At 42.6% G+C, this 25,000-nt stretch overlaps 3 protein-coding genes across 4 annotated transcripts in view; 2 read left to right on the plus strand and 1 right to left on the minus strand.

Annotated features, from left to right (window-relative positions):
• Window positions 1–30, minus strand: part of ghrl (ghrelin/obestatin prepropeptide) — a 2,104-nt gene extending 2,074 nt beyond the window's left edge. The window contains exon 1 of the mRNA XM_030778460.1: window positions 1–30. This exon is cut by the window's left edge and continues 87 nt beyond it. Within this exon, the coding sequence (XP_030634320.1) occupies window positions 1–30 (30 nt within the window).
• Window positions 31–1,575: 1,545 nt separating this feature from the next.
• On the plus strand, window positions 1,576–7,488 carry ccdc174 (coiled-coil domain containing 174). Of its 2 annotated transcripts, none has more exons than XM_030777452.1 (11): window positions 1,576–1,670; window positions 2,183–2,287; window positions 2,394–2,494; window positions 2,885–2,943; window positions 3,206–3,368; window positions 3,594–3,689; window positions 3,855–3,991; window positions 4,858–4,952; window positions 6,135–6,267; window positions 6,414–6,605; window positions 6,980–7,488. In XM_030777452.1, the coding sequence occupies exons 1-11, from the start codon at window positions 1,629–1,631 to the stop codon at window positions 7,291–7,293; spliced, it is 1,437 nt and encodes a 478-aa protein (XP_030633312.1). In that variant the 5' UTR covers window positions 1,576–1,628; the 3' UTR covers window positions 7,294–7,488. The 2 variants fall into 2 exon arrangements, with proteins under 2 accessions (XP_030633312.1, XP_030633311.1); XM_030777451.1 differs by having other exon boundaries at window positions 6,420–6,605.
• A 2,794-nt stretch (window positions 7,489–10,282) lies between these two features.
• LOC115815508 (NLR family CARD domain-containing protein 3-like) lies at window positions 10,283–16,099 on the plus strand. The gene is made up of 5 exons (XM_030778461.1): window positions 10,283–10,422; window positions 10,953–11,030; window positions 12,199–13,968; window positions 15,415–15,588; window positions 15,913–16,099. The coding sequence occupies exons 1-5, from the start codon at window positions 10,283–10,285 to the stop codon at window positions 16,097–16,099; spliced, it is 2,349 nt and encodes a 782-aa protein (XP_030634321.1).
• The last annotated feature ends 8,901 nt before the right edge of the window (window positions 16,100–25,000 follow it).

The following is a 25,000-nucleotide window of genomic DNA, read 5'->3' on the forward strand; positions in this document are numbered from 1 at the left end:
GTGACCAGCACGTCGGCCCAGCTGCATCATGGGTAACTAGTGTGGGCTCCTTGAAGAGCAGAGATAGTAAAACAAACAAATAAGCAAACAAACAAAAAACACCAGTTTGCAATTAAGTCAAAATACAACCTAAAGTTCTCTGATAGGATTTCTCCTCAGTTTTTGTTCATTCAGACAGATACACACACACACACTCACCAAAGCAGTGGAATCCAAAAGTGGTTTGCAGCCTTTCAGTGGTTATAGCGCAGACACATAGGAATTTATGTATTGGAGTATGACTGTAACTTTGTCTAAATTATAGCTGGGTGTGTGTGTCAGAGCTAGACATGGTCACCTGTTGTAGTGTGTGTGTACTATTGTCTCTGTGACATCTGTGTGAGTGTGTGTCTGTGTGTGTGTACTATTGTCTCTGTGACATCTGTGTGAGTGTGTGTGTCTGTGTGTGTGTACTATTGTCTCTGTGACATCTGTGTGAGTGTGTGTCTGTGTGTGTGTACTATTGTCTCTGTGACATCTGTGTGAGTGTGTGTCTGTGTGTGTGTACTCGTGTGTGAGTGTATCGGTGCCGGACAGACTCACCTGCTGAAGTGTTCCTGTAGTGTTGTCTGTGTGTGGCGGTGATGGTCTTAGGTTTGGCTGCTCCTCTCAGGGTGACAGACTCTTATATAGGACGGTTATCAGCTCTGATCTCATCCTTACGGAAGCAAAGAGATAACAAAACAAATAGTCACATGGCTCAATGTCCCTAGATCGAACTGTCCAAATATCTGCAAATCCAGACGAGAGAAAGAGCTGGCTCAAATATCAGTGTGTGTGTGTGTGTGTGTGTGTGTGTGTGGTGGCTAAGAGACAGGAATAAATATTTATTGAGATAAGCGATATGTCTGTCTTGTGAAATTCACCAAGGAGATAGAGATATTTTGAGCTGAAATAATGTGCGTATAATGTTGCTATACAGGAAGAAGGGATTTGTTGGTGGGTCTGTAGTGATGGAGAGCTTTCAAGACCACAGGTTATTTACATATTTACATGGTTAGAAATGCTATTAATGGAGAGACGGGAAAAGATGTCGAATTGAGAGAACAGATGTGCGTATTTGTATATTTTATTTATATATTTTTAGATGTATCTATAGAAGTGCAAAACTGTTCAGGACACAGATAGATAGATAGATCAGTGGGATTGAACAGGGTAAAGGAGAGGTTGGTTGCCTCCGGTCGTCTGAGTTATGCGCGTCTTCGTTAACATGTGTGCTCAGCAACTCAGGCTCTAGATACGGGTAGCAAATATTTATCAAGAAGTTCTGTTCCCACCATTTTCTGGAATTTTCATTCATTTTCGCAGATAACAGGAAGTAATCTTATCTGTACGCAGCTTTAACTGTCCTAATGAAACCAAAACAGTTACTACAGTGAGTATGAACGGTGAAATGTCGTACGCTGAGCATCTAGGTTTGGCATTTCAAAAATGTTGTGTAACCTCCAAGGCAGCAGGTGGCGGAAACAAAAAACAATCTCAGTTTATAGTTCTGACCAAAATACGTCACTCATCAAGATGTCGCTGTTGCTGAGATCAGTTTACGGTTTCTAGTCAGAAATTGGGTTGTATGTGATTATTTTTCCGCCATGGATAAAAAGAAAAAACAGTACAATGTGACTGCCTCATCGGTAAGTTTGGGGTCACTTTATTTAGAAGAACCAGTCTTGCTCTCACATTGGCCGACTAGCATTTTTAGCTGACATGCTAACAGCTAATAGCGTTTTGTACAGTGCACAGTATGTTTAATGTACAATACACTGCACACTAAGTTTAGCCAAAGATGTTGTCAACACTATGTACAACTGCTTTTCAGCTTTTACTGGCGCTGAAGTCTTTGATGAAGATGTGTTGGCTTTTTTGTAAGAGGTATCCAACAATTATAGATCCCCTCAGACAGTATAGTTAAGAACCGTGTTATCATTGAGTGTTTTGTACATTGTTGCTAATAAACACAGCTAACGTTACCAGCAACCGTTTCTCCCTAAATTGCTGGGACATCTTGCAATTTTGCAAATAAAACTGTGAAATTCGGAACCGATCTGCTCTTTTTAAAACCACTTGTAGCGCTGTTTGTCACCGGTGTGGTGTTTTCTTGAGTGTGATACATCAATCAAAACTTCTCGCCTCGGTTTTTTTTCAGCTGGTTGATTTGAAGGCCGAGCTCTATCGAAAACAGGAGCAATTTAAACAGGACAAACTCGGACAGGATGCAGGATCCGAACCCAAATCCAAAGCCAAAATTAAGGTGCGTGAACGCTATAAATCCCCCTAAATTTTACCGCTTGGTTCAGTTACAGTTGAATGAAATAAACAGCCTTAATAACTTGGTCCGGGTGTGTGTTTGCCATCAGAAGCCTACTGTCTGGACTAAACACAATGAAGGCGTGTCTGCTCGTGCTCAGAAAGACGTAGAACAGAGCGTAGAGGAAGAGAACACCTTGGACAAGTCAAAGTGAGTGAAGCTTTAATTAGCGAACGCATTCGCCCATGTCTTTACCTCATTCACATTAGCGATGCTCTTGATAGCGTACAGTCATGAAGCACTGATCTGGGGGGTATTCCAGAGAGCGGGTTTAGTGAAAATTCAGGGTAAGCAGTAAACCTCCTAATAGAAGAGCCCTATGATGGCTTTGTTTTGTCAGGAGAATTAAGCCATAAGGCTCTTCTATTAGGACGTTTACTACTTACTCTGAGTTAACAAACTCTTAGTTTTCACTAAACTAGCTTTCTGGAATACCCCCCATATCACATGTACTGTAGTGAAAATGTTGCAAGGTTTATTTTTCAATAACTCATTCTCTCTCTCTTTCTCTCTCTCTCTCCCTCTCTCTTTCTCTCTTAGGCAGAAATTAGAGGAGAAAGCGCGTCTGTATGAACAGATGACGAAAGGAGATTTTCCAGGTTAATGCTCATTCTGCTCTTGTCAGGCAGTTTCTCTTAGCGATCAGTCAGTCACTGAGGCCTGTCTACTGGCTGATCCTGGGTCAGAGAGTGTGTCATGTGATCAGATGTCAGCCCTGGTTTGGTCATGCCTGAACTCACCCATGTTAATGATATTACACACACAGTGTCTGATGCGGGGTGTGTGTGTGTGCATGTGTGTTTGTATGAATGACACACAAATGGTGTCTTATTCGGGAATGTGTGTGTGTGTGTGTTTTAGATGAGGAGACAGAGGGCCTTTTCTTGGTGGACTTCACTCAGAAAATCATTGACCAGAAGAAAGCAGCACACACGCAGCGAGAGGATGAGGGACCAGATCGAGACGGAGAGGATGCTGATACACGGGTCCCCATACCACCACCACAGAACCCAGAGGAGGAATGGTGAGATGTGTGTGTGCGTGTGTGCGTGCGCGTGTGTGTTTGTGTTTGTGTGTGTGTGTGTGCGCGTGTGTGTCTGTGTGTGTTTGTGTGTGTCTGTGTAACATCTCTGTAATGTGTAACCTCTCTGTAATGTGTAATCTCTCAGTAATGTGTAATCTCTCTGTAATGTGTAATCTCTCAGTAATGTGTAATCTCTCAGTAATGTGTAACCTCTCTCTCTGCCAGGGTGGACTATGTGGATGCGTTGGGAAGATCTCGTAGGTGTTTGAAAAAGGACCTGCCAGAGTTTCAAAAAATGGACCAGGACTTAAAAGGCAAAAGGTACAAATTCTGACAAGATATGCAGTTCTGCATTTTCTGCCTGTGTTGCTATGACACCCTTGTAAATATGTGTTTTCTGCATCTCATTGTCTCTTCCTCTCTCTCTCTCTCTCTCTCTCTCTCTCTCTCTCCCCCTGCCCCTCCCCCTCCTCTCGCCCCCTGCAGGGAGAGTGCAGTGGTGAAGACTCTGCTGTCTGATGACATGAGGAGGGAGATGCAGAGGGAGCAGTGGGAGAGAGAGGAGGAGGACCAGATGAGCAGACCAGTGGGACCCATACATTATGAGAACATCAGAGAACAGGGTGAGAGAGAGAGAGACTGGAGGAATCGCACTTACTCCACACCTACCTGAACTGAAGATGTGTGTGTGTGTGTGTGTGTGTGTGTGTGTGCATGTGTGTGTGTGTGAAAGGGGATAGCAGGTCGGGAGATGTGTGTGTCTACGTGTGTGTGTGTGTGTGCGTGTGTGTGTGTGTGTGTGTGCATGTGTGTGTGTGTGAAAAGAGATAGCAGGTCGGGAGATGTGCATGATATTCATCTTGTGTGCGTGTGTGTTTGTGCATGACATTCATCTTGTGTGTATGTGTGTGTGTGTGTGTGTATGCGTGTGTGCGTGCGTGTGTGTGTGAAGATGTGTGTGTGTGAAAGGAGATAGCAGGTCAGGAGATGTGTGTGCATGATATTCATCTTGTGTGTGTGTGTGCATGATATTCATCTTGTGTGTGTGTGTGTGTGTGTGCGTGCGTGTGCGTGCATGTGTGTGTGTGTGTGAAAGGAGATGGCAGGTCAGGAGATGTGTGTGCATGATATTCATCTTGTGTGTGTATGTATATGTAATGTTTAATGACTGTCTGTATGTGCAGTGCTTAATGAGTGGTATGTGTGTAGTGTTTAACAGATGTATGCATGTGTGTGTGTATATATGTAGTGTTTAACAGGTGTGTATATATATGTAGTGTTTAACATGTGTATGTAATATGTGTATGAGTGTGTATAATGTTTAACAAGTGTGTGAGTGTAATGGCTAATGTGTGTGTGTGCTTGTGTTTAAGAGGCCAGGAAACTATATGTGTGTGTCTAATGGTTAATGTGTGTGTGTGTTTCAGAGGCCAGTGAAGCGTGTGTGTGATGGTGTGACAGTTAATATGTTTTTGTGTGTGTGTTTCAGAGGCCAGGGAACTAGGTGTGGGGTACTATGCGTTTGCTCAGGATGAACAGTTGCGGAGGAAACAGAGGGACACTCTGGACATGTTGAGAGACCAGGTGACAGATCTCTACTTTTCATACCTTTCACTTTTTCTCTTTCCCTGTTTGGCTCCTGTGTGTAAGCCTTTGTCCCCTGTAAGGTGATTTTATGATCTGCATTAATACTCCAGTAATAGAGGGTCAGCTAACTTTCTCTGCCAAACCAGCAGCACTGTCCACACCTTAACACAGCCCTGTCCACACCTCAACACACAGCACTGTCCACACCTTAACACACAGCACTGCCCACACCTCAACACAGCCCTGTCCACACCTCAACACACAGCACTGCCCACACCTTAACACACAGCACTGCCCGCACCTCAACACACAACACTGTCCACACCTTAACATAGCACTGTCCACACCTCCACACACAGCACTGCTCACACCTCATCACACAGCACTGCTCACACCTCAACACACAGCACTGTCCACACCTCAACACACAGCACTGCTCACACCTCAACACACAGCACTGCTCACACCTCAACACAGCACTGCTCACACCTCAACACAGCCCTGTCCACACCTCAATACACAGCACTGCTCACACCTTAACACAGCCCTGTCCACACCTCAACACACAGCACTGCCCGCACCTCAACACACAGCACTGCCCGCACCTCAACACACAGCACTGCTCGCACCTCAACACACAGCACTGCCTGCACCTCAACACACAGCACTGCCTGCACCTCAACACACAGCCCTGTCCGCACCTCAACACAGCCCTGTCCGCACCTCAACACAGCCCTGTCCGCACCTCAACACAGCCTTGCTCACACCTCAACACACGGCACTGCTCACACCTCAACACACAACACTGCTCACACCTCAACACAGCCCTGTCCACACCTCAACACACAGCACTGCCTGCACCTCAACACACAACACTGCTCACACCTCAACACAGCCCTGTCCACACCTCAACACAGCCCTGTCCACACCTCCACAAACAGCACTGCTCACACCTCAACACAGCACTGCCAACACCTCAACACAGCACTGCTCACACCTCAACACAGCCCTGTCCACACCTCAACACACGGCACTGCTCATACCTCAACACACGGCACTGGTTGAGAAATTTGATACATAATAGACTGTAGTTTAATACAGCTTTTCTCTCTCAGGTCAGTGTGTCACATATGTGTATGGGAGAATGTTCTCATTTTCTCCCTCTCTCTCCCTGTGCAGACGACAGAGCAGCGCACTAAGCGTGAACAGCTGAAAGAGAAGAGGAAAGCTCTTCTGGAGGCTCGGTTGGCCAAAGTGAGGATGAGGAAGACGAAGAAGAGCAAACTGGAACTGGGAACTGGAGAGGAGGAAGGTGTGTGTGTGTGTGTGTGAGTGTTCTTGTGTATTGTCTGAATAAATATATGTGTGCATATGTGTGTGTTTTTATGTTAACGTGTGTGAGTGTTTGGTTTTAGAGACGATGGAATCTGATTGTTGAGCTCTGTTGCCGGGTTACAGGTGCTGGTGCTGATGCTGGTGCTGCGGTGGTTGCTGGAGGAGACGATGAGGATGAGGAGGGTGGTGATGAAGCTGTGATTGGACCCCCTGCCCCTCAGGGTCCTGCTGTACAGAAAGTAGAGGTGGAAATACAGGAGAGAAAAGACACCAAACCAGGAGTCCCTCATGTCAGGGAGTGGGACAGGGGAAAAGGTGACATGCTCACACACACACACACACACATACTCTCACACACACACACGCACACACACACACACGCACACACACACACACACACACACACACGAGTCCCTCATGTCAGGGAGTGGGACAGAGGAAAAGGTGACATGCTCACACACACACACACACACATACTCTCACACACACACACGCACACACATACATACAGATTCACTGTGGAGAGTCCGGGTTGAAGTTGAGCTTTAAACTGTGAAAGTGAGAGAAACCCATTAAAACAGTTCAGACAGAAGTCCTCACCATCTCACTGTTTGGTACAAAAACGCTGACTTAAACAGACTCCTTTTTATCACAACCAAAAGCCTACATATCATCCTTCCCTCTTCCAGAATTCTCCTGGGGTCAGTGGGCGAGTCGACGTCGGGACGAACGGGATTCTGAGTTTGCCCCGCCCTCTGCCTACTTCACAGAGAGGAGAGCCAATCAGAACAGGACTACGGATGATGGGCAGAGCAAAGCCAAACTTTCCTTTAAGTGGTCTGATTCACAGAGAGGAACAAACAGAGAAGCCAGACAGGCACACACACAGTATTCACAGGATTCACACACCAGCACACACACAGCTCCTCAGCAAAAGCCCCAGTCATCTGCCCAGACGCAGAGTTTAGACGACTTACTGTCTTTCTATAAACATTCTACCTGAACACTGACCTTAAGATGACCTCGCTCACAGTTTATCTTGAGAGTGGAAATCCATGGTTATCTCAGTTGTCATCTCCTTAGCAACAGATCTTTCTCCTTAGCAACACTTCCTTCACATCACCTCTGGTTGATGGCCTGTTAGCATGGAGTGTTTCTGGATTCATGACTGTAATTTTTTTTCAGTTTATGAGTTTACTGTGATATATCTGCTGTTGGACTACCAGGAGTGTTGTAGAGAATGTACAAATGTATTTTTTTTCTTTATTTTCAAATAAACAAGTGTCTTGTCCTCAACATCACCAGTTTTGTTCATTTTAAGACAGCTCTGGGGCTGAAGTAGTATCGTTTTCCTGGATAATTAACATTTGATGAATCGAGGGCCGTGTGCTAACATTTTATCGGCTGGTTTAGAAGAGAGGTTGTGTAGGTTTGAATGGTTACTGTCACCAAAATGTAAAAATAAAATTCCTGCCTCAATTTAAAAAGAGACGGTTAAACATCAGGATAAACTGAAGATAAAAAAAACCAGTGAAACTTAAATATTATTTACCATTATACTACTTAAACCTCAGCGTTTGGGAATACCACAGCAGGCGTCTGGCTTCATCCTGGTGCTCAGGGAATCCACCTCTGAATCAGTTTATCGGCGTCTACAGGGAAGTTGTCACTCTGTGAGAATCTATAATTGTGCCTTAAGGAGTGTCCGAAGAAAAAGAAAAAAGAAGATGAGATGAGAGAGGTGTGTTTCCCGTGGCTGTGCCGAGGGCAGAGTGACGGTCAAGGGCTGTGTCTGACCGCTGTGCTGAGGGCAGAGTGACGGTTAAGTGTCTGACCGCTGTGCCCAGGGCAGAGTGACGGTCAAGGGCTGTGTCTGACCGCTGTGCTGAGGGCAGAGTGACGGTTAAGTGTCTGACCGCTGTGCCAAGGGCAGAGTGACGGTCAAGGGCTGTGTCTGACCGCTGTGATGTGACCGTATCTCTGCCTTTAGACATACAGCAGCAGGGAACGTTGTTCTCTTCCCTCGGCTTTCTCCGGACACAAACCCCCACAAAGTTCTCTTCCTTCGGAGAAGGATAACATAGGAGAATAACGTCGGACATTTAACTGTAACTTCAGTTAAACAATACTAACAACAAATCCCTCTACATTAAGGTTAAAGAAAGATAAAAGAACATCAACCCATCAGAGGAGTCGGACGACTCAAACCAAACAGAAATAAAAAAAAAAAAAAATAGGACAGTTTCTCTGAGTACCAGAGTTCAGATCTCCTGTAAACTAACAGGTAAAAAAACAACCTTTCTGTAAACCAAGACAAGAATGTTTCTTATTCCATAAAAAGAACTGAGAAATTTGACCTGCATGAGGGTAAACTGATGCAACTCTCTGTTTGAGGAAGTGTTTCGCTGTTAATGCATCCAAACCTGGAAACAGCCTCTGGGTGTATGCTTTTAATAGTACAAAATCAGAATTCTCTCACCAGGTGTTTTTCTTGCTCATCAAACAGACACAAGGAAGGGATGTGTAGAGAATGTGGAGATGTGTCAATCAAAGAACCTTTAAGGGAAATCCCCTGAAACTATTTTTAAACAGGAATCTTTTTATTTGGGAGAAAAACACAACAGGGCTGCATTGTGCTGTGTTCTGCTGAACACATAGATCTGTGTTAAAGTGAATGTCAGCATTCATATTGGACACCACTGGGTGTTTTACATGGTCTAAAAGTCACTGTGTACAGAAGCAGGGTCTCTAACCCTTACACTCACTTGAGAGCTACACAACACTATCTTATGAGGTACAGATATTTCTACAACACTACCTTATGAAGTGCCCTGCGATGGACTGGCGACCTGTCCAGGGTGTTTCCCCGCCTTTCGCCCTATGACTGCTGGGATAGGCTCCAGCACCCCCCGCGACCCTAGTTAGGATAAGCGGCTTAGATAGTGAGTACCTTATGAAGTACAGATATTTCTACAACACTACCTTATGAAGTACAGATATTTCTACAACACTACCTTATGAAGTCTAGATATTTAAACAACACTACCTTATGAAGTACAGGCATTTACACAACACTACCTTATGAAGTACAGATATTTCTACAACACTACCTTATGAAGTATAGATATTTACACAACACTACCTTATGAAGTACAGGCATTTACACAACACTGCCTTATGAAGTACAGATATTTCTACAACACTACCTTATGAAGTATAGATATTTACACAACACTACCTTATGAAGTACAGATATTTCTACAACACTACCTTATGAAGTATAGATATTTACACAACACTACCTTATGAAATATAGATGTTTACACAACATTACCTTATGAAGTACAGGTATTTACACAACACTACCTTATGAAGTACAGATATTTACACAACACTACCTTATGAAGTACAGGTATTTACACAACACTACCTTATGAAGTATAGATTTTTACACAACACTACCTTATGAAGTATAGATATTTACACAACACTATTTGTTGAAAGACAAAATTTGTTGAAAGAAAGAAAAAAGGAGTAGCTGAGTGGGTTTCACTGATCTTTCCAGAATTTACTGAGACTGACTTGACAAACTGATTTTTCTGTTCCCAGCACAGCGCTCCTACAGAACTCCCGATCAGAAGTTTCATTGTGTTAATGTCTTAATTTGTATTTGTTTTATATTGTAATTTGTTTGATCGTCATCTTCTTCTCTGTGTAGCTTTTGCCTTTTTTTAAAAAAAAAAAAGGACATGTGTGTAAAAGGATCTCCTCTCTAGCTTTGGAATGAAATCTTATGACTCCACAGAACACGCTAAACCTGTCCGGTCACTACTGTGCTTTCACTTTACGCTGATGGAGCAAAGTTTCGTTGGTACTTTTTCACACCACTTCAGCACATCAGATTGAACATATTTCTGTATTTCACAGGACTGTTGGAACCACTACGCGTAGTCGAAAATGAATCCCTGAGAGGAACGGTCTTTCCTTCTAAAATGAGCCAGGTGAACGACGGTGAGCAGGGGACGCCTGTCACCCAGAGCAGGCTGTCAGGGAAGAGGGAGCAGTGTGAGGGAGAGTGCCTCTCTAAACTCAGCCTAAACAGCCACCACACTGACCGTGCTGATACTGCGAGGTAAGAGTATGGGGTCCAAGCTTGAGCACTCAGGTACGTTTGGGTATATGGTTCTACACTCTACAATGCATTCTATCCTACATTCTGTTCTAGATTCTATCCTACATTCTGTTCTAGATTCTGTTGTACATTCTGTTCCACATGTTATTCTGCCTCATTCCTCTTTAATAGAGATTCCTGGAGATTGAAAAGACCTGAAGGATTTTTTCCCTTTAAATCTCACCCCTCACTCTTCAGCTCTGGCCTCCTGATCAGCTTAGTTAGTTGTGTCTAAGAGAAGAACGGAAGATTGCCTCAGAGCAGCTGTGCTACAGAGAGGCAGTAGATACAGCTACAAAACCGAAGCCATGTGGAACAAACTTCTATTCTATGAAGCCTAAGCTGTACCGTAACAAAATGACTGTTACAAGGTCTAGAGAGGGAAGAAATATTTTAATTTTGACAGATGCTCTTAGGCAAACAGGTCAAATAAAGGTCAAAGTACGTGATTAACGTGTATTTTTTTAATCTTCATTCGTGCACATCCACAGCTGTGTATCCATGAGGAGCGACGGTTCAATGGGGTTCCCTATTAACTTCAGGGACGGTGACTGTCCTGCTGGGCCAAGGTAACATCTCACATCGAAGCGGGAAAAGCAGTTCACCTGCACAGACTGAGTGTGAGTGTGTGAACTCTGGTCTGGTGCCGAACCAGCACCTCTGACCGTGTTCTGCACGCGCTCCAAACGGGGTCTTGATTAACTGGGGGGAGATGACGCACACGTTTCACGTCCATTCACTGCCCTATATCCCAATACACATACATTTTTCCCCTTTTACAGAGCGTCTGCGTTTTCTGTACTCTTGTTGTTCTTTAAATTAATCTTATTCTTTCTGTGGTTTTCAGTCAGTTGGTAGAATCACACGTTTTCAAAAAACACATCTCAAAGGAATGAAAGTGTTAGAACTATTAATTAACCATTAAAGCTGAATTAATGAGCACATTGGGTTTTGAAGGGTCGTCATCCCACTGCAGAGATCACCTTCTGCTGACCTGAGCTGTGTGTCTGCCCAGAGTGAGGGATCAATGGGGTTTCCAATCAACTTCAGAGGGAAGGATTTACTTACCAAAGAGAGGTAATAGAGCACAGTCCTCACATTTCCATTTGTATTTATTTTTTGGGTTATGATTCCCATCTCAGTATAGCATTTTATGAAAGAGTTTCATTCAGATGTTCACAGAAGATCTTTTTACCCTCAAATCTGCACAACACTTCCTGAGCTGAGTTTGGCATTGACTCCTCACTCATGTCCTCTGTCAGTCTGATTAAAGACTCAGTGACTACTGGAGAATCAGCCAAGACAGGGACTGACCTGACTAACAGTGTTTTGCTGACTGGATTCTCAGGGCTGATTCAAGAAAACATGGTTCAGTAACACCATGTAAAAGCTAAATATTATGATGATTTTCACTTTAAAACACTTTTGGGATTTTTTTTTTTTTTTTTGAGGATTTCCGATCAACAGGATGGAAAGTCACACGTATCTCTACCCAGTGGTGTATCTGTGAAGTCTGGCACGTCAAAAGGCCTCTCTCTCATTGTCAAAGAGACCAAACACTTTACCACAGAACGGTGAGATACCATTTCGAACAAAGTTCAGCACCGTTTTCCTGTGTATTACGATGAAAATGGAAATACACAGGAAAACTTTCGAAATTTGTCAGTAGTAGTGCAAAAGAAGCTGTCTGAATGAAATATAAACATGTTTTAAGAAAAATCTGAAATTAATTTGTAGGTTTGAATCTGCTTGGACAGCGACAGAAATTCATAACTTACGGTGGGCCAGTCTGAAGAGGAAGTTTCAGTATGTATGTGAAGGAACGGCAAAACAACAGGACCCTACTGTCCTTAATGAGATCTACACAGAGCTCTACATTATAAAGGGTGGGAGCGGAAAGGTCAATAATGAACATGAGGTCAGACAGATTGAGAACTCATCCTGGAGACCAGCAACACTGGAAACCACAATCAAATGCAATGACATTTTTAAACAGTCAGCCAGACAGGATAAACCCGTGAGAACTGTGCTGACGAAAGGAGTCGCTGGAATTGGGAAAACAGTCTCCGTGCAGAAGTTTATTCTGGACTGGGCTGAGGGAAGGGCAAACCAGGATTTAATCTTCATCTTTCCTCTTCCTTTTCGGGAGCTGAATTTGATGAAGGAAAAGAACCTCAGCTTTATGAATCTCCTGAATATTTTCTTCCCTGAAACAAAAGACTTTAAATTCTCTAAAACCGACGAGCATAAAATCCTATTCATCTTTGATGGTCTGGACGAATGTCGACTTCCTCTGGATTTCCAGAACAGTGAGGTCTTGTGTGATGTAACGCAACCAGCCCCTGTGGATGTTTTACTCACAAATCTCATCACAGGGAATCTGCTTCCCTCTGCTCTCCTCTGGATCACCTCCCGACCAGCAGCAGCCAATCAGATCCCTAATCAGTTTGTTGATGAGGTGACAGAGATTCGAGGGTTCAGTGACCTTCAGAGGGAGGAGTATTTCAGGAAGAGAATGTCTGATCACGCTCTGTCCAGCAGAGTCATCTCACACGTGAAGTCCATAAGAAGCCTGTACATCATGTGTCACATTCCAGTCTTCTGCTGGATTTCAGCCACAGTTCTAGGGAGAATGTTAAACGAACCTGGAAGTGGAGAGGTTCCAAATACACTGACTCAAATGTACACACATTTTCTGATCATACAGACGTGCATCAGAGGGAAAAAGTACAATGAGAGGGTGAAGTCCAATGAGGACCTGATTCTAAAGCTGGGTAAACTGGCTTACAAACAGTTGGAGAAAGGTAACCTGATCTTCTACGAGGAAGACCTTAGGGAGTGTGGCATTGATATCACAGAGGCGTCTGTATACTCAGGAGTGTGCTCTCAGATCTTTAGAGAGGAGTTTGGGTTGAACCAGGGCAAAGTGTTCTGTTTTGTCCACTTCAGCATTCAGGAGCATCTAGCAGCCATGTATGTGTTTCTGTCCTTCAGCATCCACAGCACAAACGTACTTAACCCAGCGGTAAATACAACGATGGCAAACGACATATTCTCTGGTCTACATAAGAGCGCAGTAGATATGGCCTTACAAAGCGACAACGGACACTGGGATCTTTTCCTCCGTTTCCTTCTGGGCCTATCAGTAGAGTCCAATCAGACTCTCCTAGGAAACCTACTGACACAAACAACAAGACGCTGGCGTGGCAAAGAAAAAACGGTCAAGTACATCAAAGACAAGGTCCCGGCAAACCCGGACAGATCCATCAATCTTTTTCACTGTCTGAACGAACTCAACGACCATTCTTTGGTGGCAGAAATCAAAAGCTACCTGAAATCTGGAACTCTGTCCAAAACCCAGCTGACACCTGAAAAGTGCCTGGCACTGGTTTTTGTTCTGCTGACATGTGATGAGGAGCTGGACGTGTTTGACATGAGCAGATACGTCAGGTCTGATGCATGTCTACTGAGGCTGCTTCCTGTTGTAAAAGTGTGCAGAACAGCTCTGTAAGTTTTGTCATCTGTTTTTCTTTCTTTCTGTCTTTCTTTTTTTTTTTTTTTTTTTTACAAAGGAACATGAAGATATGAGCATCCAGTCCACAGGGTGTCAGAAGTAGTTAGATAAATGTTTAGATAAATGTTTCTGGTGTTCCTTTTGCCAAACTGCAACTTGTGAGTTTATTTAAATATTTAAACAGACCTTTATTTATGAGGTTATCAAAGTTTATTTAGGTGACCTTTTCCACCATAACACACTCAAACTATTACTCATGTGTTTTTACCTATACCTATTTTACTAATGTATTGAACTTTCAAACCATCAATATGATCTAAATGGAACAGTAAGTGTGAGAGAACATTTACATATACAATTTTATTCAAAATGTTCGGTTTACCGTAGAATTTATATATATATATATATGTGTGTGTGTGTGTGTGTGTGTGTTTTTGCTCTTACAGTCTTGGCTCCTGCAACCTGACAGAAAAAAGCTGTGTGGGACTGTCCACAGCTCTTGGACTGAACTCCAGTCTGAGAGAGCTGTTCCTTGATAACAACATGTTACGGGATTCAGGAGTGAAGCTGCTCTGTGCTGGTTTAGAGGATCCACACTGCTCACTTCAAAAGCTTTCGTAAGCCTTAGGAAGCACTATACATGATTGTATAAAAGAAATGAACCATTGACTTATCCTCCAGTGTTTCTAATCATCTTGTGTGTTTACATAATTTTGTTAGAAAAGAGTAAATATGCCCCAGTATGAGCTGACTTAAGTAACATATAAGTCCTACAGCAGAGCTATTCAATTACAAATTCAAATGAGTCAGATTTCAAAACCAGGCCCTGTTTATGGGTCGGAAAGTTTGGCATTTTAAATTTCTACCTTTACACTGAACTAATCGACTTTTTGTGCCCAGTAAGTTGTTTATGGTGCTGTAAAACAGAGGGATATATATGGCAAAACATCCCCAGTGCTGTTATACTATATCAGTTCTCATGGAGCACTTCTTATCCAATTGGATTAGTAAAATATGTAAACTGAATACGGGCAAACCGGACTTCTGTAGTGGTTAAACATTATAGCATTGTCCTCGCTGTAGTAAAAGGACTGCACGATGATCAGTGTGTTAACTTCTACTCTATTAAACACAGGATCAAAAACAGGCCAGTTCAATTATCCTGAAATATGACAGCAGAGAAAACATGGTTAAAGTGATGTCTTGTTGGTGATAAGTCCACAGAACAACATTAGCTTTCTGTATTACTTGTTAGTATAGAGTGAATTATGAATTCATAACACACAGGGAAAGAAACTGTTAGGAATGGAATGGTGCAGTGTGATGAGTAATTTTGTAGAAGAAAAAATCTCTCTGAACGGAAATCTGTAATGTTTAGGACTGTTAATTACACAAAGAGAGAGAGAGCAGCTTAATTACTGATTTTCTCATTTCTTCAGACTGCTTGGCTGTAAGCTCACACACAGCAGCTGCACTATGCTGGCCTCAGCTCTCAGCTCAAACTCCTCCAGTCTGAGAGAGCTGGACCTGAGTCACAACAATCTTCAAGACACGGGAGTGAAGTCCCTCTGTGCTTGTCTTGTAAATCCACAGGGTAAATTACAAGTTCTGAGGTGAGTACACAGAAATATGTGAAATTTGAGTCAGAATATGATTAATGCTTACATAATACAGGAAAAACTCTCTCTTTCTCTCTCTCCCTCTTAAGCCAAACTACTGCAGAGAATCAGTAGTTTGGCTTAATTCTGTAGAGCTAGAATCAATGGATTATGTGAATGTAAATTTAAGGAAAGACTGGCAATTCCACAAAATATGTCAACTAGATCTTTTATGATTTATGATTTTCTTGCACTGCCTAAGTAAAAAACCTCAAACTGTAGTCCCTCTTGACTTACATTTTGGGGAAATTTGACCTTAATCTTTTCCCTTTTTTACAGTCTAAATTTCTGTGGAGTTGCAGATCAAGGCTTTGTATCTCTGGCCACTGCGCTGAGTGAAAACCTGTCACATTTGAAAGAGCTCCATCTGATGGGGAATATACCGGGAGACTTAGGAATGAAACTGCTCTCTGCTTTACTGGAGGACACAGAGTCGTCTCTTGAAAAATTACAATACTGTGAGTAATTTTGTTTTACTCTGTTAAGGAAAAACGGCCATCTTGATCAGGCAGGTGGGGCAGAGACCCTCTAAAAAAAATCATCCACCCAAAAACATAGCTTCTCCTTATGAACTATTTTTCCACGTTAATACATCATAATTTACATTGTATTAAACATTACCTTTCTGTGCAGTCAATGAATCAAACCACTGAACAAAGTTAAAATCGTCATTTCAGTGATTGGGTCTTAATTTAGTGCGTCGCGCAGCACCGAGGCGGGACACCTCAGCGCCCCGCTTTCGCTGGTGGAAAACATGGCTGTGTGGTTAGGACAGCCTACTGGTCATCTTTGAAATGTGTTGGCTGCCGTGACATTATGTGGGCTGCTGCCTGGTATGTTTACAGGTAGTGTTAGGGTAATTACTCAAAAAAGTAATTAGTTATTAGTTACCAATATAAACTGTAATGGGATCACTTGACTTGTTACTCCTTTTGAAAAGTAATTACACAACTCATTACATTACTTTTGAGTTACGCCCCCAAACTACGAATTCCCCAATTTACAGTTAAAGGCATAACTTATCAGCATTTAATTAGAAAACAGTGTAGCCAGCACTGAATAGCCTACACAGTAAAAATGATATGATATAGTGGTTAACTACCGGTCGTTTCTGAGGTAGGCAGTAATACGTTTTGGTATCATCATCAGCTGACAGCTACGTTATCTGTATTCTGTGATTAAAAGTAACATTAAAGCTCTCCTTATTATTGTCCTGGTTGGCCACACGGTATTTTCGGGTTTTCTCAACCATAGCAGACCTCGCTAACTAACCAGTTGTCGGTCTTGTCCCATTTAACAGGAGCTACTATCACGGACCCAATCTCTCTGGTAGTCATAATATATTTACACAACAGGTATGTGTGTTGCTTCTATAATCATGTATTTTAACATCGCTGGGACACTGTATTGACGAATTATCACCCAGGACCGGAACTATCCGTTTTATAAGTTAAATTTAAATATTCGGCACGAAAAATATTTTTTTTTTTAACTGGTGTAACGAAGAAAAGGACATTTAAATGTACTGTCTGTTCTTCAATATATTCATTATTATACCTAATTAATATAATAAATATTTTATATTTAATTATTAACAATATCAAAAATGGCGGTGGCTAGCGATTCAGGAGCTGGAGTCAGTGTCTGCCCCGCTGGTATTTCTGGCTACGGGCGCTACTGCTTATGATGTCTATTTTTTTTTTTTACCCTCATCGAATGCTTTGTCCATTTTTAGTCAGGAGGGCTGTCATGCACCCATATGTCTATGAGAAATGGAAAATAAAATATTCAGACTGGTGTAGAGTGATGGTTTGTTGTAAACGCACAGTTAATGTCAGTTAACATTTGTTTTATGTCATTTGTGTGAAACATTTTTTTTTTTCAATATTGTTCTGTTATAATTGCATTTTTCCTCATGAAATGTTTTCTTTATTTTCTAGGATAAATGATACTTCATACACACTGTCATCTTGCAGACAGGTGAAGTGCAGCGGTGTGTAAGCACACACTTCACCCATTTCACTCTCATATCTCAAAACCCTCATGGACCACTTCAGTCTGTCCAACCTGTACCTCTTTACCACGTCAGAGTGAAAGGCCACCACAAATCAGACTAAACAAGAGGACCCTGGAAATCACCTGTATTACCGTGGAAATGACTCAGCAGGACATCCATCAGGGAAAACACATGCCTAACATGAAACCTTAACCCATAATAAGCCTTAACACATTAACATTAACACATAGATCTGATGTCCAGGTCATAAACCAGTGTCAGATCAAAGTATTGTTGAACGATGTGTGTGTGTGTGTGTGCGTGCGTGCATTTATGAGTGGCATGGCTGTACCATTTCAGACTAAATGTTAATATTTTAAATGAAGACGGTCAGTGACATGGAAAAACAGAGGCCAAAGAGTTTATTGTATTGTTAGAAAGATAAACGACACAGTTATATTGAAAAAAACTGAAAAATCTCACCAAAATAATGTGAAAAGTAAAACTGGTTTGGAGCTTCTCTCTGTCATTTTGGTTTAATACTTATCACATGTGAAACAGGAGGCATTTTGATATCACACATTATGATGTTGCAATCCAGCAATTTCTGTGCGGATGCTGAGATAAGAATCTGTGTTGGACAGCCAGCCGCAAGATTACAACCTCTTATACATTTTTCACAGTTAATCATCTGGACCCCAAAATCCTCTTGAAATGTTAAAAGACACACGTACAACAAAACCAGAAAGACTCAGTTAAAAGGTACATTGGAAAAGATATGAACTGCTAAAGCATTACATTACTTGAAACTGGGACAGTTGGCTGTGTCAGGGAGAGATGTGTTGGTCAGTACTGGGACAGTTGGCTGTGTCAGTGGGAGATGTGTTGGTCAGTACTGGGACAGTTGGCTGTGTCAGGGAGAGATGTGTTGGTCAGTACTGGGACAGTTGGCTGTGTCAGTGGGAGATGTGTTGGTCAGTACTGGGACAGTTGGCTGTGTCAGGGAGAGATGTGTTGGTCAGTACTGGGACAGTTGGCTGTGTCAGTGGGAGATGTGTTGGTCAGTACTGGGACAGTTGGCTGTGTCAGTGGGAGATGTGTTGGTCAGTACTGGGACAGTTGGCTGTGTCAGTGGGAGATGTGTTGGTCAGTACTGGGACAGTTGGCTGGGTGCAGGTCTGTGGTTTGGCAGCGGGTCTGTTGATCTTTGCTCTATGGAAGGAGACCTCTTTTCTTTACAGTGTTGCGGTGAATGACTTCATCTGACACTCGACCTTGAAAATAAAGGAATCGCCCATAATGCAGACATGTCTGTATTCCTGTCTCTGACATTGTTACTAAATACAGTAGTCTTGTGTAGGACATGGTTGTCTGATGTGTTCTGTACCTTTGACTGTATTCCTGAGCTTGACCAGAACCACGATGATGTGGAGGAAAATGGTGGATACCACGGCAATGGGGAAGTACTGCGGAGAGGAGCCTGGTAACAACAGTAAAGGCTTAATGGGGGTTTCTGAAGAGATCTTATGACATGAGGAGACACCAGACTAAGCTGAGAGCTCTAAGTGAACAATAGCAGATTATACATCAGTTCGTTCCGGTCGAGTAATTTGATTGAACGAGACCATTCCAAAGCGTGCTGATATAGAGAACAACAGCACTGCGACGTTTTACTTGTATGTATCACTTTGCTTTAAAGATGTTCCGATGCAGCCGTCGATTACACTTTAATTCACATTTACCGACAGCGCAGATGTGGATATGTTTCCGTGTATAATAAAAAAGAACCAAGCTAGCCTGCAGTTGGGTGTGATAAACAATAGCTAGCTAGCAAGCCTAACGTAAAACCAGCCCGTCCATGTATGCTAAAAAGTAGCATGCTAGCCTGTAGTGGGCTATGATTGAAAGTGTCTTGCTTGCCGACCGTACAGCTAGCCTTCGCGTCTATGTTAAAACGTAGCTGACGAGTCTGTTGTCGGGTATGAAAGTAAGTGGTTTGCTAGCCGTTTTGTGTATGATAAAACGTAATAAATAGAAAAATACCTCTGACTCTGAGGAAGATGAGTCTATGTTGGTGATCTCCATTGACTCTACACCTGTATACTCCTTCATCCTCTTCAGTCACGTCTGATATGAGGAGAGAGAGGTTTCCTGGCGACACGCCGTTGATTATCTGAACTCTTCCCCTGTGAAACTCCTTCTCATTGGATATTTGTGTCCACTGTTGTTTGAGGACCTCCCAGGTGAAGTTGTGAGGTTTGGCCCTAAGTTCATTACAGGAGCAGGGGAGCAGTACTGACTCACCTGAGTGTGCAACCACCTTCAGAATTTCATCATTTGCAAGTTTGCAGCCTGTAGCAAAACACATTTACACCATTTCATGATTCCCCTGTATGAAAGGCCAGACACACACACACACACACACACACACACATATTGTATATTGTGTAGGGCAGCCGTGGTCTAAAGGGTAGAGCACCGGGTTTGTGACTGGAGGGTTGCCAGTTCAATTCCCAGGCCCAACATCCATGGCTGTGTGCCCTTGAGCAAGGCAATGCTCCCTGGGCACTCACCAAGGAGGCTGCCCACTGCTCCTGCGTCTGGTGTGTGTTCACTACTGGTGTGTTGGATGGGTTAAATGCAGAGGACAAATTCACTGTTCACAGTGTGTGTGCAGTCACTGAAACTTAACTTATTTATCAAAAATGAAACATTTAAAGCCAAAGGCTGAGAGTGTGACACAAACATGTCTTCGTTGCTTTTCTTTTTTATCAAATAATTGAATTTTTTGTGTTTGGTTATACAGTGCATATGAAGTGTCTTTGGTGAACATCAGGTCAGTTTACAGTATCACTCTTTTACCAATGACAGTCAGAAGGAAGATCCTGGGAATCCTGTCTCTCTTTATATAGTTACAGATGTATATTCCTCCATCAGCCTCAGTGAGGTTTGATATGGTGAGAGACTTGTTACCGGGGTGGTTGAATGTCTGGACCCTGCCAGCGTATGGTGAATCTGTATTGGTGACGCTGTATTCGTGTTCCCCGATCCAAGCCTGCCACGTTAATTTCCTCGTTGGATTGCCATCGATACAGTGGCAGGGCAAGTACACAGACTCTCCAGAGAATCGGGAGATAGTCTCCAGGCCTGTATCGTTTTTCACTGTGCAGCCTCCATCGCCTGTTTTTAACAAAATGTTATTTTTTTAAACATTTTTTTTGTTATTTGCCAATGAATAAGGGCTAAACACATTCAGACAACAGTGGCTGAGGAGTGCAGGAGCTGGTTACTGTTCAGCAGTGGCCCTAATTCATAAGCTCTGTCCACTGAGTAAATGTAGATAATATAAATTCTAACTTACCATTCACAGTGAGTGTGAACGTCATGGAATTATCCTTGTCCAAAAAACAAAGGTACGTCCCCTCGTCCGTTTCGGTAAGATTGGATATGAAGATGGAGAAATTTCCAGAGGATGTGTGACTGAACATCTGGACTCTCTCTCTGGTCGTGTTGGTTATAAGATCTGAACCTTTCAAATCCTTGACAATCCAAAAAGCCTTCCTGTCTTCAGACGGTGGATGATCACAGATACAGGACAGAAGCACAGACTCCCCCACATTTCTGCTTATATTTACAGTCTGTCTGTTTCCTGACAAAGAGCAGCCTGTCAGAGTAAAAACAAAGGACAAAAGGGGTCCTCAGGCGTGATCACTGTTCAGCTCTGGGATGTTAACATCACACAGATCAATGTGAGAGATTTCAGCAGTCCTCTCCACTACATCTTCTCCTTACTATACTGTTTATCATCGTTCAGTCCTGACTGCCTGTCTCTTCCCATCCACTCTTTCTCTTAACGGTTGTTTGAACAGTTTAAGAAGTAGTGGCTGCATTCACTACATGAAAAGACATCGTATTTCTTGGCCAAACACATGGTTCTGTGCTTGGATATGGACATCCCCCCAGTAAGGTTTTGTTAATGATTGAACAGAAACTCTGCATTGACCAAAACTCAGATTTTTGGTCGTAGTCTTGAGGAGAACATCAGGTGATTGTTGAAATTTTTCGGGCAGGCTCAAGGTACAAAAAAAAAAAAAAGACTGGAACAATCAAACAAACAGACAAACAAAAAAACTGAATGAAGAACCAAGTGGATTGGAATAAGCGGTTGAGGCCAGCACTGACCAAGGAAAATGTTTTGGGAAAACAGCTCAGTTCTCAGTGGAGTTAAGAAGTTGAAGTCTTCCTCTAGCCTTATGAGTGATTTTCTTTTTATTCACTCACTCACTCACTCACTCACTCACTCACTCACTCACACGCATACATGCATACACACACACACACACACACACACACACACACACACACACACACACACTCTCACTCGCACGCATAAATGCATACACACACTTGCACTCACTCACTCAGTCACAGACATATGTACACACATACACACACACACATGCACACACACACTCACTCACACATACATACACACACACACACACACACTCACATGCATACATGCATACACACACACTCACACTCACTCACTCACTCACTCACTCACATGCATACGTGCACACACACACACACACACACACACACATGCACACACACACTCACTCCCACACACACACACACACACACACACACAGACACACACACACTCACTCACTCACACGCATACATGCATACACACACACACACTCACACTCACTCACTCACTCACTCACACGCATACATGCATGCACACACACTCACACACATACACTCACTCACTCACTCACTGACTCAGTCACGGACATATGTGCATACATACACACACACACACATACATACACATGCACACACACATTCACTCACACACATACATACGCACACACACACACACATACATGCATACATACACACACACTCACACTCACTCACTCACGTGCATACACACACACTCGCACTCACTCACTCACTCACTCACTCACACGCATACATGCATATACACACACACACACACACACACGCATACATGCATACACACACACTCACACTCACTCACTCACTCACTCACTCACTCACACGCATACATGCATACACACACATTCACACTCACTCACTCACTCACTCACTCACTCACTCACTCACTCACTCACTCACTCACTCACTCACACACACAACACACACACACACACACACACACACACACCCCTTATATGTAAGACTCTGGGGACTCACTATTAGAAATAAACTAATAAACTAATTACAAACTAATAATTCTTATGTTGCCTTCACTAACACATCACATCAATTACACAGAATACATGGACCACATCAGGAAAAATGCTACTGACCACAAGTTATGCGTATACACACACGTTCCAATCACCAGCAAAGACACAGGTAAACCCAGAACTGACCTGAGGTCAGGCGTAGCAGGTAGCAGAGCAGAAGAATGTACACTGTCATCTTCACGGGTCACTCAGAGTGGACGGACTGATCGTTCCGCTGTCTTTGTGTCTCTGACAGACACTTGACTTTGATGGAGTGATTAGTCTGTCTCTCCTCCTCTCCCCTCCCCTTTCTCCAGTCCTCTGTCAGATAAAAGCTCTCTGGCCGTCAGTCGCTGTGTATGTGTATAACACATCTGATAAAGAATTATTTAAACTGTGGGAACTCAAATCTACCAGAGTGTTGATCACATCCTGCTACAAGTTCACATGAAATGTAATTCGCAGACCAGTTAACCTCATTCACACTCTCACCTATCCACACACATACACACACACACACACACACACACACGTAGTTACATACTGGCAATAACCTTTTACTTATGGAACTAGAGTGACCTTTGACTTCTGTCCTAGGAGGTTTGTGTGAGCAGCATATGAGTATATGAGTGTATATATGCACATGACTGAGTATATGTATATCAGTGTGTACAGCAATAAAATTTAGGGGGGTGTGTGTGTATGTGTGTGTGTGTGCATGCATGAGAGAGAGAGAGAGAGAGGCCAGTTTTTCTTTGGGTGACACTGTGTGTTTTTGTAAGGAGTGGTGTTCTTTCAGGGCTGGGCTGTGTACTTCATTTAGAGATCAAACATCTCAGATACGTATTGATTTAAGAAAAAGAAAACTGCCGTTACACTCACACTGTGAAGACATTTTGGTGTGTATGATGGACACAACACTAAGTGGATGTTTCTTAATGCTGACATCATGAGATTCCAGTATATGGATGATTTAGATTGTAAATGCATTCTAGAAAAATCAGCAGTGATTTATAGAAGCTTATTGGAAAGTCAACACCCTGCAGCTGTACTCTGTTGCCATTCTAAACAAGTATGCCAAAAAAATCACATATTAGATATGTGTATATAATCATCAGCGGTGGGAAGTAGCCTACTGTACTGTACTGTACTGCACTGTACTGTACTCTACTGTACTGTATTGTACTGTACTGTACTTAAGTAGAGTTTTCAGGTATCTGTACTTTACCTGAGTATTTATTTTTCTGACATTTTACTTTTACCCCCTACATTTTAACACAAATATCTGTACCTTCTACTCCTTACATTTTCAAAACAGGCTGGTTACTTTAGTGTTGATGCGTTTGAGGGGAATTAAAAAGTGAAAAATCTCACCAAAATAATGTGAAAAGTAAAACTGGTCTGCAGCCTCTTTCTGTCTTTCTGTCATTTTGGTTTAATACTTATCACATGTGAAACAGGAGACATTTTGATATCACACATTATGATGTTGAAATTCAGCAATTTCTGTGCGGATGCTGAGATAAGAATCTGTGCTGGACAGCCAGCCGCAAGATTACAACCTCTTATACATTTTTCACAGTTAATCATCTGGACCCCAAAATCCTCTTGAAATGTTAAAAGACACATACAACAAAATGAGAAAGACTCAGTTAAAAGGCACATTGGAAAAGATATGAATTGCTAAAGCGTTAGATTTCAATCATAAATACTGACTAAACAATTGTAATATTTTATGAGAAAATGACACATATTATAAGCAATCAATCAAAGCAAAACTAAAGGTGATTTTAAGCATACACTGTAACTTTCATTTTTATAACTATGTTTATTTTTTGTCTCTGCTGTGTGTAGTCTTTGTTGCTCTGCTGAGCGATATCTTTTTCAGTCAGCAGTCTGTTTATCCTGTGGTAGATGTGAGTAGGTCTGTTACTCTGTGTCAGGGAGAGATGTGTTGGTCAGTACTGGGACAGTTGGCTGTGTCAGTGGGAGATGTGTTGGTCAGTAACTGGGACAGTTGGCTGTGTCAGGGAGAGATGTGTTGGTCAGTAACTGGGACAGTTGGCTGTGTCAGTGGGAGATGTGTTGGTCAGTACTGGGACAGTTG

This window comes from Chanos chanos, chromosome 6 (genome assembly GCF_902362185.1).
Source record: "Chanos chanos chromosome 6, fChaCha1.1, whole genome shotgun sequence".
Lineage (NCBI taxonomy): Eukaryota > Metazoa > Chordata > Actinopteri > Gonorynchiformes > Chanidae > Chanos > Chanos chanos.